Source organism: Pipra filicauda, unplaced genomic scaffold (genome assembly GCF_003945595.2).
Source record: "Pipra filicauda isolate LSUMZ 115617 unplaced genomic scaffold, ASM394559v2 scaffold514_size685291_pilon, whole genome shotgun sequence".
Lineage (NCBI taxonomy): Eukaryota > Metazoa > Chordata > Aves > Passeriformes > Pipridae > Pipra > Pipra filicauda.
This window is the reverse complement of record NW_024104659.1, coordinates 145,959-163,191: the sequence shown is the minus strand read 5'-3', so window position 1 is coordinate 163,191 and position 17,233 is coordinate 145,959. Positions and strand designations below refer to the sequence as shown.

General features: G+C 37.6%; 1 protein-coding gene across 2 annotated transcripts in view; it reads left to right on the top strand.

The window, feature by feature from the left end:
* ADCY2 (adenylate cyclase 2) overlaps positions 1–17,233 on the top strand; it is a 213,151-nt gene that overhangs the window by 90,718 nt on the left and 105,200 nt on the right. For both annotated transcript variants that reach the window (XM_039386925.1, XM_039386926.1), the window contains exon 4: positions 13,942–14,091. In XM_039386925.1, coding sequence (XP_039242859.1) covers positions 13,942–14,091 — 150 coding nt within the window. The remainder of the gene's footprint in view (positions 1–13,941; positions 14,092–17,233) is intronic.

Here is a 17,233-nt window from a genome sequence, read left to right as displayed (position 1 = left end):
ACAACTTCAGGCCATTCCCTTGGGTCCTGTCACTGGTCACCACAGAGGAGAGATCAGTGCCTGCCCCTCTTCTCCTCGCGAGGAAGTTGTAGACTGCAATGAGGCCTCCCCTCAGTCTCCTCCAGGCTGAACAGGCCAAGTGACCTCAGTCACTCCTCATACAGCTTCCCCCCTTTGTTGCCCACCTTTGGATGCAGCCTCTCAAACTTTTTTCCAGTGCTGTCCGGCTAGCTGTCCTAATAGCCGTTACTCTTGCTGCTGCTTGCTTTTACTGAAGAGTGCCTTGTAAAGGACCACTTTGAAGCAATTCACTGTCCACTTTTGTGTTACCTTCACAGACACTATATACTCTACCTGTACAGTGCAAAGAAGTGGACATGGAGGAAGATGAAAAATCTATGGGAAGACAAAAGAAAGTCACAATTTTTAATGTGTACACAACAGCAAAACAAATAAACTGAGAGCAACAAACTGAAAAATATAAGCAAAGTGACTGAATTAAGGAGCACTAAGACAACTCAAGAATTTTTAAGCCTTGATCAGAGGAAGCAAAGTTCCTTACTCATTGCAATCCTGTTCCGGCACTTCAAGCCATTACTCATTTTGTCCCTTTTCTGGTGTTTTAAGTAAGTGTTAGGGTGTCTTCTACTTGTCCTATTGTGTGACCCTTGCATATGACTTCCCTTATTTTGATCTGCATCCAGCATTTAAAGAGCTCTCCTGTGAGCGGCTGATCATTTTCTTTCTCATGCTTCTGTTTCGAGAAGTCCTGATGACAGGGGCCAAACCTGTCTTTGTGCTCTTGCAAAAGCCAGACCTACTGGTGTTGCCTGTCTGACTGGCCATTCAGTGACTGACCTGCCTATTAGTTTTGAAGTCTTCTGTAACAGTGTCCATAGATATTTTCCGTGAAGCCTGTTGTTTGCAGGCTGTCTGAGAAAACTGCTTGGAAGAAGCTCTGTGCAGAGTGATAAACTTGCGCTGAAATGAATTTGGGAGAGTTGGAACAGTTTAGGTTAGCTTGTGTTGTTCTTCTCCAGCATCCCATGACTTGTAGATGTGTCTAACAAACAATGGGAGTGGAAAAGAAAGGAGTCAGTTTGTGCACTCTTAGAGGTATTGGATAACTGCTGGTTCCTAGCTGCAATTTTGTTGCTTCCTCAAAGAGGAGGGTATATTAAAACCTTTTTCTACAGAAAGTGGTGGGTAACAAGGTAGCAGAGTTTGTTGATCAGATTGGGATTTTGAAAGTAGAGATACTGAGTGCCCATTGTAGAGAACTGAGAAACACTTACATGAATATGTTTGACTGGTTAGTAAAACAGAGCAAGGACTGTTATCCAGTCCCAGTGGTTAGCATGGATAGTGTCCATCCACTCAAATTCATCTGAGATAAATCTTGAGTGAAGAAAAACTAATAACTTCACGTGTATGGAAATTTACAGATTTGGGAAACTGTTTTAAACATAACATAACTGAAAAGCAAAGTAAATCTGCTATTCTGTGTGGTGCTGAGATCTGCTTCCCTTAGATAGCACATTACTTCTCAACACGTGGATGCTCCAGCACCCTTCTCTGACTGAGAAGGGGTGGTGTGTCAGAAATACTGCTCCAGGCCTTTTTTAGTGTAGCATTCCTTTGTATCTTCATGATGTGTTGTCAAATCTTTCTAATGACAGCTTGTACTATTAAAGGGTAGGTTGCAGGGTGAAATTTACTTTGCTGTAAAAGATAGCTGTAAAAGCAACTGAAACTGGTGGGGTTTAAGTAGTAATTTTCTTTTTGTACAGGATTGTTTTTGTTATGGAGAATAAAAAAATAGTCATTCCATGTAGAACATCCCCTCCTCCCCCAAGTCAAATGCACTTTTTGCATTGTTCATATTGCTGCTTAGGAGCACCTATTATGTAATTTTTCTATTAGATTAGAACATACTAGGTTGAACACAGGCATCTTTTATAAATACAGGCAGGAGGCGAAAATCATTAGGGAACGGAAATTGCTTCTTTATTTTTTTTGCCACATGTGCATCAGAATTTGTAAAAAGAGACTATTTCAAATTTATCCATAGTGTTCCAATACTATTCCAGTCAAATTTGAAAGTGAAATCAGAAATTAATAAATATAATAACAATATGAGTGCAATCATCTGGAAATTGGAATATTATTTCCTTCATATTGTTAGTAACTTCTCTTTTTATGTAGGAAGGCCTGTCAGTTTTTGCAAAGCATCATGATGTATTTCAATATTAGATTCACAGGTTTTGTTTCTAAAATATGTGGAAATATAGTATACAAACTGTAAATTAATCTGTAAGAAGTGCGTTAAATGCAAAATCTGCTAATAAGGTAGAGGTGTTGGTAATAATAGGCAAGTTTTTCATGGAAATCCATTATTACCAGTTTAGTGGACTTCTGTTTGTCTTCACAGTATTAAACCCATTTGATTTTTGCAATACATTCTTTAGAAGGGAAAACTTTGTCACATTTACTGCCAGAATTTAATCTTTCCTCCAGCATTCACAAACTAAAACTTGCTTCTTGTACAGTGCACAGAATTTGTAGGTTCATTCCTAAAGCAAAACCTCTAGAGAACAGAGGTTCCTTATGAGCACGGGAATGAGTAAATTAGAATATGAGCATTAAAGATATTTCAGAATGTGTCAGAGAATTATAGAAACGGAATTATATTTTTTCTTTTAATATTACATAATCATAAGAAGCTTTAAATTGTAATTCAGTTAAAATAACATTTGCCTTTGATGCACAATAGTCTAACTATAAAAAAGCTTATGGAGCTATCTCAGTTCACCTTGTGATTGTGCCTGTTGTAGTTGCAATTTTTCCTGGTATTCATTCTGCTAATTAGCATGGTTTATCAGCAATTTTAGAATCTGTTTGCTCCACTGAAGTTAATCAGCCAAAGTGATTTCATCTGTGCAAATGTTTTTTAAAGTGTTGCAAACCGCTTTTGTATGCAGTGCTCAGGTCAGATAGGAGTTTGAAGAGCATATATCTACAAGTATGTAATTTATGTTAGATAACAACTAGAGCCATGGTGGTTAATGAAACTAGTCTTGCCTTCCTTGCTTGCTGAATCCTTGTTTCAGCACTTGAGTTACAAAAAGAACTTTCAGAGAGTCTACAAGGACATTTGACATCCAGGTTATAAAAATACTCAGGGAGGAGGATAAGGCCATCACAGAGAAACAATTTCTGTATCCCTGTTCAGTGAAGAAGAAACTGAAGAAAATCTCACATTAAAATCCTTCTTGGAGGAATGGGGGAAGGAGAGCATATATAGATTGTTCTGAAATAGACTCTGGTTTCTGAAGACCATACGGTAGAAAATGTGAAAATAACCTCTAAGAAAAGGTTCTAGAAAGGGTCAGGGAGACTGTAGGCCTGTAAACTCGATGTCTTCATGAGTTAAAAAATGAAACTGTAACACATTCTATTTTGAAAGAAGTAAAAGGAGCTATTTTCTTAAAAGTATCTTGAAGTTGTCTGAAGACATCAACAAAGAGGTAGATGAGGCTGATTTTGCTGATAGCTCTACTTGGATTTCCAAAAGACCTTTGAAAGAGTCCTTTGCCCAAACCTTTTCAGTGATCTGAGAAGCTGGGAGGGAAGATCTGTGCATACATAAATAGTTCTTTAAAAGACAAGGAACAGAAGGTAGGAGTGAATGGTAGGTTCTTATATTCAGACTTAAAGAATAGAACAAGTGTGGAGACATGGAAAATCTCTCTTCCCTCAACAAATACCTCCATTTGTTTAATCATTGCCCTCAGCTAGTTTGAGTAACAGCCTATTCCTAATAATGCTGTGTAGTATTTTAGGTGTCTATTGTGTATAACCACATGCTGCTATATAGGAGTTGTCACTAATGCTGGTATGAATAGAAAGTGCTGGAGAAAAGGAAGCTCAGGGGAGACCTTATCACTCTATAAAACTACCTGAAAGGAGGTTTTAGACAGATAGGTGTGGGTCTCTTTTCCCAAGTAACAAGCAACAGGACAAGAGGACATGGCACCAAGTTGTGCCAGGCAAGATTTAGATTGGATATTAGGAAAAATGTGTTTACTGAAAGGGTGGTCAGGCACTGAAACAGGTTGCCAAGGGAAGTGGTGGAATTATCATCCCTGAAAGTGTTCAAAAAATGTGTAGATGTGGCACTTAGGGACACGGTTTAGTGGTGAACACAGTGGTGCAGGGTGATCTTGATAATCTTAGAGGTCTTTTCCAACCTTAACAATTTTATGACTGTGATTCTATTCTTTGAATGGGAGGTACTGTGCTAACTTTTGAGGTGTTACCCAGGTGTTCCCACAAACCATGTGATTTAGAAAAAACTGTTTCAGAGTGTCCAACATGCTTCACACTAAGGCTTTGGAATAGAAAACCTGATCTGACAAATAACATCTTGGCAGTTTTGAGGCATGAAGGAGAGAAAAAAGGCATTTCTTATGTAAAGATGGAATGAATTTGCAGCAAAGCCTGAACAGGTTTTAATATTTACTTCATTCCATCCTGAATGTAAACCGAATTTAGTATTTTCTTTGTCCTGGCTTGCTGACTCTTCACAACATTTACCTGACACCAGAAAATAGAACTTTCAGGTTTCCTGAGAGCAAATTTTCCTGTTAGACTACTTCCAATTGAGAATTAACCCAAATACTGATTAGAGATCTCAGTATAGTTCAAAATGATAACTAAGTTCTTTATAAAACATTACAAACACAGGTAAGACTGTCATAATTCAAAACTTTGACTTTGGGGACATTCTGGAATCAGTTTAATCCAATTCTACAGGTCATCACTTTCCTCACTTACACACCACTTCATTATTCTCCCTTCTGCTTCATACCATTCTCTGTGAAGTATATAGCCAAAGACCACTGATTCCTAGCACGGGTTGACAAATTATGACAAATGAACTTGATAAAAGTTTGACGTAGTCATCAGACAAGCAGAACAAATACTTGAGTATTTCTTATTAATAGGCTTATCCAGATGATTATGACTACTGATAGAGAAAAATATTACCTAAGAAAAATACTCTTATATAAATCAGAATTTCATTTAGAGATCATAAAAAATACTGTTTCAAAATGTCTATCAATTGCCAACTGTTTGCAATGTAGTAAAAAAGTTACATTGATTATATGTTCTTACTGTAATTTATCCATGTAATCCTAACTGTCCATTGATTTTAATTTCCATTTATATTGATAATTGAGAGTATGTAGCATATTAGCATGCAGTGCAGTTACATACAGTATAAACTTCAGCAATTAGGGAAGAAAGCTGAAATCATTATTGTGGTTTTGAGGGTTAAACATACAAGTACATAAATAAAGAGCACGTTTGTGATTATTAGTTCATTTATCTGTTTGTCTTCCCTTCTTCTGGTAGCTTTTGAATCTGTTGATTAGTTTCTGTAAAAGCTGCCAGAAGGGAAGATACTTAGACGTATATAATATATGAAGAAATTTCATGAAGCCTGGTAGATAGTAGTATGGAATAAACTTCATGAAGACTGGTAGATAGTACAGGAGAGATTGCCTAGTAATACTCCTGATGAGGGAAAGTAAGGAGAAATCTACTGGTACACATTAAACTTAGCAGCGTTTTGTTCATCCTGTAAGTAAGTGTACTTATATTACAGATTTTAGTCTTCTTTTTTTTTAAGAGTGAAATAGATTAATCTATTGGAAAAGACTGAGTGTATCTCAAAATCAGACATAGGATTATTTCTGTAATATAACAAAGACTAATGATTTATTGTTTTTTTTTTTTTAGAAAACTTTTAATTTTATGGGCGTTTTTTGGGGGTTTTGTTTGTTTGTTTGGTTGGTTTTTAGAGCACACTAGTGCTCACCCTTATATGAGATCCAGAACCTAAATATTAATCTCATTCTTTTTGAGAGAAAATTTTAGTTTTTAAGATCAATGAGAGTATCTATTGTTTACAGATTTTGCTTCCAGAATTCAAGCCAAACCCAAAGTTACTGTTAGTTTTACTTAAATATCTGAATAATTTGAATTTTTTATTTTATTTGTTTCTTTCAATTAATTGTCTATTCAAATATATTTGAGTAGTTTTAGTAGTAAAGAAATTAATTGATCTCAGAGATGCATGTAAACACAAAAGACCTCTCTGCAGGCAAGCAGGGAAGCCCAGTGGCTTGGATGGTTCCTTCTGACTGAAGAGAGTATGAGTTCCCCTCGGGCAAAAAATTATCTTAGATTCAAAATATTAAGAGTCATTAACTAGAGTCAATGATATTGATTATATGTATTACACAGAAGTGATCTAAAGGGGCCATAACTCTGATTCTTGTTTCTAGTTTATTTTCCCTGGGTTTGATTAAAGAGCTTAGAGTTCATGATCAGTTTTCATCTACACTGGTGTATAGATAGGGTCTGTGTATGCACAGAGCTGAGTAAAATAAATCCAGTCATTCCACAGAACAGCCTAGAGCTATGAGAAATTTCAATCTGTAATAATGATGAAAAGAAAATCATGTCAAATAACATAGATATTACAAAAACCGAATATCCTGCTGTTGTCCTCAATGCTCTGATTGCAAAAGCTACAAAGAGAATTACGCATACCAATTAGAAGATAGCGTCAAAACTTCCTGGCTTTTACAATGACATCAACTCCCCTCCCACAAAGGCACTTTTTACCAAGTTTATTTTAACACTGAAAATATGCAGCCATCTGGGATGCTGACTAATTCAAACTATTTTTTTGTTGTTTCTCAGTTACTTTGAGAAATCTTAGATTGTTTGTGGGTTTTTTATATTTCTTTTTTTTTTTTTAATTGGGTTGTTTCTTGCAAAATTGCAACTTGTTTTTCTACTTACCTTTCTGAAAAACATTTGACATTCTCCTTGATACAGACAAAGAGTCTGAGGGTACTGAAGCTTCCTGTTCTTCTCTTCATCTGTAGTCTCTTCTTATTGTGGCCTTCTGTCATGGGTTTACTTGTTCTAAAAAACCAAAGGTGAATTTTCTTTCCCCTGCTGCAGTGTGGGGGAGGGATGTTGAATGGGGAGGACAATTTTTTACCTTTGGTAATTGACCTACACAAAGGAGCTGGCTGGCAGAACTGCATTCCAGGCTGATGGCCCTCTCTAAGCTGAGGTGTGTGGATGGGGAGGTGGGGAGGTGGGGGGGATGGGGAGTTTTTCTCCCTTCCTCTCCTTGGAAAGAGGCACTCCACTTTTTGCCTTAACAGAGGCAAGGGGTGTCTGTGTTGGAAAAGCTCTGAGGCCGTTTTGCTCTCGGCCAGGGTCATCTGGCTGCTCTCTGGCCTCGACTTGCCTACATGCTGCTCTGTCTCCAGCCCAAATCTGCTCAAATTTCATCGGAGAGTTTGTGCTCATCGACGAAAGAGGGGAGTCCTGGCCACAGCCAGCCGCAGACACTGTGAGTTTAGTGGGAAAAAAACCACCCTTCTTTCCCCTTTTCCCCTTCCGCTCCTCAGTGGGGGGGGGGGGAATCTCCGTTGTCGGCTTCTCCTGCGATCTGGGGGCCCTACACAGCAACCGCCAGAGTCCAACAGCGTCCCCTGCCAACCAACACTGAGCAACTGCAGGCTCTGCTCCTCCAGTGATCCAGCATCGCCCCCTGCCAACTGTGATTGGAATCGTGCTAGAGGACAGAGAAGTATCAAACTGTTTCCTTTTTGAAGGGGGGACCTTTGGATACAGGATTATTGTTTAGTTGTTTTTGTGTTCTTTTGCTGTTTTTGCCAATACACATATATCCTTTTATAAAGAGTTGTTATTTTCTTTTTTCCATACTTCCTCGATTGGAACCTCTTAATTTCAGATTTACAGTTGCTGAGAAAGAGGAGTTTGGTCTACCTCATAACTCACGCTCCTTAGCAAAACACTTTCAGTCTCATTAAACGGAAACACCTCCATAAGTATTTAAGGATTTAAATATCTTTTACCTTTCAGAGTAGTAAAATAATTATGCAGCGATTAAATAAATTGATATTTACTTTTAATTCCTGAGGAAGTAAGTATGCAGTTGCCCATAATCTGTCTTTCCTTCAACCTGTCGTGTTCTGTACCCAAATACCCTTAATTCATTGACCATTCATTGAACCCTGACCATTATCTCTGAAACAGAAATAGAAATCCAAGAGGTTGATACATTTCTTTGTGAAACACAGGAGCTTTCATAATAAAGACGCCCAACTTAGTGATCTCACTACGTATGGGAAAAGGCCGGTTGTTACTCTCGGTAACAGCAGCTGGTGGACTAGGCAACATATAATCACTTGTTTTAGGCCAGCTATAGAAATTTTTGACCTATTTGAGGAGTTGGAAGTATTGTATAAGTCATGAAATTAGTGGGCAAAATTATACAAATCCATAGAAATCCAGACTTCATTAATTTTGCTCCTCTCCAAACTGCTTGTTTTTGAAACAGAGGTTACCATATGGCAAAATGTTTCCCTTTTTCAAATTTGTCATCCTTCTTGTGAGCTATGACATAGCTATAGATTTTGCTGACACTGAAATGTATTAAGATGTTGGACTTTGGACTTCCATAGGTCTGGAAATGTGAAAGAAAAAAAAGTCAACATTGTAAGACTGGCCAGAGCTCCATGGGCAAGAATTTTGCATGGAATAGCTTGAGAACCTTCTGAACACATCTACTTAAAATAATGGTATTGGGCATAGTACATGGTGACTAATTTACATGGTGGCTAAGCATTTCCTTTTTAAATGCTGTTTTTCAGTTTTTACCTGACATAGTTCTTTCTAACTGAATTGTGTCTGAGTTGAAAACTGTACAGGTTCCAAAGAAGTATAGACTTGTTCCCTAGCTTGGCTAGTCACACTACAAACCATCACATGAAAGATCAAATGGAGAGAGAGACAATTCATCTTTGCAGAGCTGAAGAATTTGCACTTTGGCATTGACATAAGAATCCTTTTTTCTCCCGTTAATTTCCATTCTGACAGTATAAATGATAGCCTTTTTTGCCCACCCCTCATCTTCCATTTCCTCAGCTTTCTTACCTAGAAGAAAAGTGGAAAACTATTGAAAAAAATGTTAATTTTTTTTTGGTGGGTTTTTTTTAAAAAAATTCTGTTCATGCAAGAATTCAGGAAATATATGTACAATATCTTAGAAGAAAGAAATGCAACGAAGTAACTCATAAGCTGGAAGGGAAAATCTATGGAGAATTCTGATTTTCATATTAGGTATTTCAGCAACAGTTTCTAAGATATTTAACAAATTATTTATTCTTGAATCAGAATCAGCAACTTGTATTATAATTCTTTTATTTTTATATAGCATAGTACTTATTTGTGTGTATGTATCTTTGTGGGCAGCTTTCATCAGCTGAACTTCTGTATGATACATTTTTTTTGCAGCTCGGGGTTCTGTAGTACTCTCTTGAGAAATTAATCATAGCTACTTAGCTTTGTCTTCATTTGCTTTTAAATGGTCTATTTTCATAGTGAAGCACTAGACATCTGATTACTTGATATTCACTGAAAAATACATGTGCTTGAATGTAAAATTACCCCATTGCCTGGGTTGCCTGGAAGTGCGTAGTTTTCTGTAGGTCAAAAGAGATGGAAGAGATATCAGGCATGATTATGTTCCTTAAGTGATTAGAGGTACAAACTGGTACTTGGAGTACCTAGAGATACTTCCCAGTGGTACCTTGGTGTTCCTTGTGTTAGTTTTTGACTCATATTTATATCACCTTCTCTAGACATTGAATTTATTTATTGATAAAGCAGAAACTTCACTACAGTATATATTTTAGTGGATCAGTCTGAAGGGATGCAGATAGCCCAGGAGATGGACTTGCCTCTCTCTCCACTCTAACTGTACAGAGAGGTAGAAACTTCTGCTTATCACTTAGTGTTTTCATATGGTGAATTGAGTGGGACCTTACTAGGGTTTATCTATATGTGGGATTTTTTGTTGCTTGTTTTTTTGTCATCGTTGTTGGTTGGTTTTGGTTTTGGTTTTGTTTTGGTTGTGTCTTTTGTTTGTTTGGTTGGGTTTTTTTTTGTTTTTTGTTTATATTTGTCATACAGTGTCTGTTTATAAAGGCTATGAACTAGGTTCATGCAACACTGTATTTGATGTCACCCTGGTCTTTTTGTGCTATTGAGTTACCATCATTATTTACACCCTTTTCTACAGCTCAGTCTTGTCCTCCTGGGCCAAAGCCCTAACTATGTTCTGTAGTCTATTCAGTTGTCCCCGAATTCCCTTACAGAGGTTCTCAGTTACAGTTTTAGCTGCACAGTTATCGGAACTATCACAGGAAGATGCAGAATTTCTTACCAGAAGATCAACCACATCTTTTCTTATTATCTAACATACATCTTGGACAGGGGAGAAGCAGGGATGGAGCAGGGGGGAGAGGGGGGGGGAGAAAAAGGAAAAAAGACTGCAGAGTCCTAGCCTAGAGAAGATTGGTCTGACTCAGAATTTCATTCCAAGTGCTTTGGTGCAGGTAGGATTCACAGCATGGGGCCTTCTCAGAGCAGGTACCTGAACAAAAGAAACTTTTTTATGGTTGCATACTGATTAGTGTACTTGCTTAAGAAGTGAGAAGCTCAGTTAATAGTTTTGGGCTGAACCTGTCCATTTTGGGAGACTCCATGTGACTTTAGAACAAACTTGTTTTTCTATGATGGTGAAGAAGATACTCATGATTTACTCCTCTATCTACCCATTACAGTATTTTTTTTATTTTAATTGAGTAAATTCCTGAAGTTTTGCTTTAAATACTCTATAACTTTATGAAGCTGGACAATACATTTAGTAAGTTTGTGTGCCGTCTTTCAACAGCGACATCTACCTAGAGATTATCACAGCACACTGTTGCTTTCAGTTCATTTTAGTGATCATTTTGTTACTAAACGTTCCCACTGATATCTGAGCATTTTGTATGCCCAGCAGTCTTCATACATTATAATTTTGTTTTAAAAACCTGAAATGATTGCCAGTTGGGACACCCTACCCCTGCACTACTATTTGTCACATAAGATCTTTTTTCACTAATCCATGTCTGCTGAGAGTGCTATGGTATTGCTGACATCACAGCAGAATCAAACAATTGTGATTTACAAAGAGATATAAAAGTATTTTAATTTCAAATGATTTACTGTACACCATATTCTCGTATGTTTTTCATGGGATTAATTATTGACTGTTGTGAACTGTTTCATTTAAAATATTTCTTTTGCCTCTACTTCATAGAGGTTCTTTGGAGAAAGTGAAATGTGTACATTTTCCTTATTATATTGACATTTATGTATTTTAGAAAAATTGACAAAATTACTCAGATGTTGCTTTTAGAAACATTATAGTGCCATGATCTTAAAGTTTTAGGGAAAGAAAAAAAAGTTCTATCCAATTGCAAACATTGATCATTTTTCTGTCAAAGATGGATAGTTCCCTTTTTGGAACTTTGTGGAACCATGAGAGGTGACATATCAGACAAGTCAATAAAAGTATATTTTTAAATCTTTCATTTTAAAGTGTTGTGCTCGTTTAAAGGTAAACCAGCAGGGGAAATGAACTCAACTCAAAAGAGAGACCACAAGTCAGAATAACAATTTAATAAAACAATACAAGAAGTATGATTATACAGATAAACAACTGGCTTCAATCCACAAAAACCCAAATGTATAACCCAGCACCCTGGGACATGAACAAAACAGTGTTCCCCGGGCCCCCCCGAGTCCAAAGTAAAGGGAGAGCGGAAAAAAACCTGCTGGTGGGAGAGCTGTTGCAGTCCGGTCAAAATGGTGATTGCAGTCCAGTCGAGGGTGGTGGTCTCAGTCTGGCCGAGAGCGGTGAGCTGCAGTCTGGTTGAGAGCGGTGAGCTGCAGTCCTCCTCTGGATCCCACGAGTGGTAAAAAGGTTCCAAAACTCCAAGTTTATATATTCTCCAGTTCAGGCAGGAATGCTCAGTCCTTCCCTCAGGGCGGGGAATTCCATAAAAGGGTATGAGGACAGGAACATCTACAGGCCTCTACTGCTAACAATTTCTGGGAAATGGCATGGAAGGCTATAGAATACACAGTTTTGGGTTACACCCATCCAGTGATGAACTGGTCTCAGCTGTCCTAACTAGGACAAGTGTCCATTTATAAAAGGAGCATTAAAATGCCCGTGTATTTTTTGTGAATAACAGGTATTCCACAAGAACATGAATTTTGTTTGATGGGATAATTTATCTTTTTTCTTTGAACCACTGTAGCATACTGTTGGACTTTTTTCTGATCTTTGGCTCTTTCGCTACTCGCTATTCACAAAAGATTGCCATAGGTACACCAAAACCTACGGCGGATTAGTTGGAGGGGGAACCTTCAGTCCCTGGGTGCCAGCCCATTACCTGAAGGTGAATGCTCTTCCCCCCTGCCCCCTCCACGTGGTCTGGCGACCCTGTAAGGAGCTCACACAGACCACCAGGGAGGGACGGACGAAAGAGGAAGTTTATTGTGGGGATAGGGGTTTATAAGGCTTTTAGGAAGGTTAAAAGGGGACCAATTACAGGTTCAGGGTCTTACAGAAAAACCAGTCAGGTAAAAAGTTAACAACCAATAGGAAGGGGTTAACAAAGGCCAATGAGAACACCTCAGGACATCTTCCCAGGACACTCCTGCATGGGAGATAAGAGTCCTTCACAGAGGGTGTTGGGAAGAAGGAGCAGTGACTTTGCAGAAATACAAAAAGCCATTTTGAAACCACGGTTTCTCATATAGTGCAGATCTACTGCCACAAAAACCAGCCAATGAATGATCACTAGGGAAATCTGTCATAAGCCTCATGATTAAAACTGTGGATAATTAGTGAAATTTTGGCTTCCTTTCTTCCATCTTCCCTCCCAGACTATGAGTACTGTGACATCATGTAGTGCTTGTAATCCAGGTTGTATAATACACTAGGGTCTTACAGATCTGGTCTTACTCTCTGACCAGAGTGCAACTGTATCTCACCTTCAATTTAATATTATCTTTTTTTTAATCTTTATTATTGAATTAGGAATTGTTTCATTACTCTCTCATATTTCTTTTGCTCTGAGTGAGCTAGAATGGATAAATGCATCTGTTTTATTTACAGCAATAAGCTGGGTATGGTTAAAAGTATTAGCATCACCACACAGTGTTGTGTCCTTTTCAAAGGTGAAGCACAGCAAAGGTCTGGATTTTTTAAGCAAACTAATTTCTCATGTTTGTGAGTTGTTGTGTACAGAGGGCATCTGATGCTATAAGTTTGAGCCTAAATCTTAAATCTTTAAGTTCTGTGTTTTAAGCAAATGCAGTTTTTTGGTAGAAGGAAAAAGTATAGTCTAGTAGGCAGATGTCAGATCTCGCTACCTAAACATTGCTTATAATATTTGTAGCTGACTAACAGGTAGTAGTGGATCAGGCTGGGGTAAAATGCAGGTCAGGCTGTTCATGTGTGTAGGTGAAACTTTTCACCTCTTGACCATATGGCACTGCAAAAGAAAATGTCTTGCCAAAAGAACGTGGCAATAGTATGGCTTCCAAAATTGTTGCTGGGAGTCGTAGCTATTGTTTTACATCAGTAGATCATGAACCCACCTAATTAATACTCCACAGTGGATGTCTAACATGAGCTGAATTTCTTTTTTCAGGAAACGTGTACCTCATTTAGTAGACAAACATGTCGCTAATTTTCATTCTTATTTAATGCTAAATTATAACAGTATCCAACCTAAATATGATTCTGTTATTGCTTGGGATTTTGCCACTAATTGTGAAGGCTTTTTGAAAGGTTAACCTTTGCTAGAAATCAAACAAAAGCAAAATACATTACTGCAGTAATCTTTCATTGCAGCCTAGAATTCATGTCTGTTAATTTATTTATATAAATTTCCTAACACCTTTTTTTTTTTAATTCCCTAGATATTGGCAAATGTAATAATTTTTATCTGCGGAAACTTGGCAGGAGCGTACCACAAACACCTCATGGAACTTGCGCTGCAGCAGACGTATCAGGACACATGCAACTGCATCAAATCCCGTATCAAGTTAGAATTTGAAAAGAGGCAACAGGTAAAGTCACACCCATGTCTGTGTCTCCTCTTCTGTTTTCACACTCTCCCCCTATTCATCGCTATATAATCCAGCTTGTTAATGGAAAATCACTTAATGAGTTACTTAAACTTAATGAAATAGACAAAGTCTTTTGAGCATGGTTGTGCACAATTTCCATCTGAATATGGAAGGTATTTTAGTTATTTGTGTTGTCAAATTATGTTTTCTCTCATTTGTTTTAAGTGAATATTTTATGATAAAGAAAGTTAAAAATGCTGTATAGATTATGTTGGCACACTATCTCTTTTGTTGTCCTCATTGAATGAGCTGAGATGTACATATGTGCTTTTGGAAATCTTCAGTACTTCGTCCCCAAGACCAATGCTGCAAATCACTGCAAGAAGATATTACTGCACTGGTTTTGAAAAATATTTGAAACCACAATACTGATGAATCATGTGATATAGTTTTGGGGGTCAGGTTTGTTAAGAGGAGCTAGGGGAATTGCATAATGAGACATACCTGTCATTTCTTGTAGCAGTTGAATAAAAGACTTCTCTGAGTGCTTTATATAGTTCTTTTTCTCCTTGCCAGCTCTGTACAGTGCCTATCATCCTGACAGATAGGTACTTCATTTAAAAGAATTTGAAATACAAATGATTTCATCAAGTAGTAAAGAAGATGGATGCATTTTGCTCTGAAGGTCACCAAGACTCAAAATCTGTGAGTCTCTGGGTCAGAGAATAGAGTCTTCACTGACGCGTTGCTGTTGTCACAAAAAGTGCTGATATACACGTTGTATGTCCCAGCTGACCCTAACTGTCGTGTCTATCTCACAAATACCTGTAGCCATTTTAAATTAAAGTTTTCAAGATCCATCACCAACACTGTTTTCTCAGAAAAAGCAAATGAAAAGCCCCAACCAGGACTTCAAAAGGTTGTGTGTTCAGAGGGCTATCCTTATTCTGCTGGGCACTTGGACTGCATACTGGCTGAAGTTGCTACAACTCCTTAAGGAGAAAGTTTTATGGTAAAAGCAAGTTTTGATGATTAGATGCAAAATCTGCATAAGGTACTGTTGCAGGAGAGGTCTGTCAGAGCAGTCATTTGTGTTTCTACCTCTGCCTTCATGAGCTGTGTGCAGTGAATCGTTAGGCTTTGTAACTGATAGTACACAATGCATGTTTTACTATCTGTTGATAATATACAAGAGTATCTTCAAATTTGTTCCAGTGAAACAGCTTGTGAGTGCAGAGCAGCCAATGCCAGGTATCTGGGAGAAATACTGCTCCAGACTGGGCAGTCCCCAGTGATGTGGGTCCTGGTTTGATGGCTTCTAGGCTCATGGTGACATTTTAGACAATGGTTAGCACTTCTCCCTGTGCTTAGGCCTTGTGCTTAGGCCTTTACTGCCAGAAGCATGTATGCAGACTGTAATCAAACAGCGTAATTCCTAGCAGGCATCAAGGTCTCCCTTATTCAGGAGAGACCTGAATTCTTAGCTTCCTGAGCACAGTTGTAAGGGCCCAGGTTTCTACTATTGGTAACATTTTCCTTCAAGCATAGGAAATGCATTGGTGTATCTGCAAGAAACAGGAGGGCTGTGTTACTCGACATCAGATTCAAAGGAGTAAGGATGCTGCTTGTAAGAAGACAGTCTGCTTGTAAGAAGACAGTAGTTACAGCAGACATAGTACTAACTGATATTTTCTGCAAATGTATATTATTTGCTAAACACTACGAATTTCTTTGGAAAGACATAAATAAGTAGCTTTGGTTTACTGTCACTTCTGAAGGTGTTGCAGAAAGTATTGAGAACCTGACAATGAAAAGAAGCAAAATGCTCTGGAACTCTGTGACAGATGCTTCCTTTTTGGTGTTTGTAGTGTTTCAAAAGTGTTGTAGCCTAGCAAGATGGATAGCAGCAAAAACCATCTTTTACTGATAAACTGTGTCATTCTTATGGAATAATGAAGGAAATTGTACATAATTTTTTATATATTTTATATATATATGTATATATAAGTGTGTGTTGTCATATTTGTGTTTTGGTAGGAATAAAAATATCAAATTAGTTAAGACATCTATACAGCTCTAAGTAGTGTATTGCAGGTCTGTGTCAATAACAGATGGATCAATATCTTAGTAAAGAGAAGTGTTCTGTGGATGTCAGTGATCTTTTTGACCTCTAATAAACTCAAAAAGAAATAATTAGATCTTCAGATCTTCTTATATAGATTTCTTTAGCCTTTATGCCCTCAGCCCCTTAGCATGTCCTCTATCTCATGTCAAGGTTTTTCCAACCAAAAAGACAAGATGTGTACCTCCGTATATCACACTTAGGGTTTTTACATATTTAAATGTGAAAAGGTAAATGAGAATTCATTTGATAAGGATTTTTTTCCCCCAGGATTAACATGCTTCTTTGTTTGCAAACAGTAGTTCAGAAGTGGATGTACTTTAGTCTGTCTTTTAGCATGGCTTGTTTTGCCAAGAAGATACAGAAGAGAATCCACATTGTTAGTATTCAGAAAGCAAGTCAATCATATTGGTGACTATTTTTAGAGAACTGGGATAAATTGAAACAGTAGGAGCAGAGTGCATTTTAAAAAGCATTGGTTTTGATCAAAGCCTTTATTAGCCTGTAAAAGGTTGTAGCATGGCCCTTGATTCTACATCTCTGTAACAGGAAAAAAATTAATTTAATTTACTTTACATAAGCTACTTTTGTACAAGTGCAGAGTGTAGGATGTGCTTCTAAATGGTTAGGCCTCCAGGTCAAATTTGCACATTTTTCCAGATCAGGGACATCATGTCTTTTATAATTGTTTTTGAAAGATGTGCAATTTATGTTTAAATTATTCCATGAATTTCCTCTTATTTTGTTTGAGAGTAGGCTCATAAAAAATGTAGGTTGTTAGAGGGGTTTTTTTGTGTGTCTTTGAATAGTCTTTTTGAGAACACCATTTGGATAGATCAATAGATAAGTATATTGAATTACCACTCAGCAGTTATACCAAAGAACTCAAGAGAAACACCAATTTCATTGTTTTGAATTAAGGCTAATGTACATTAGAATCTGGTGAAATAGGGGTGTGTGTATGTATACTGAAGTACAAGTTGGACATATTGTACCCATACCACTGTGTATTTCTTCTGT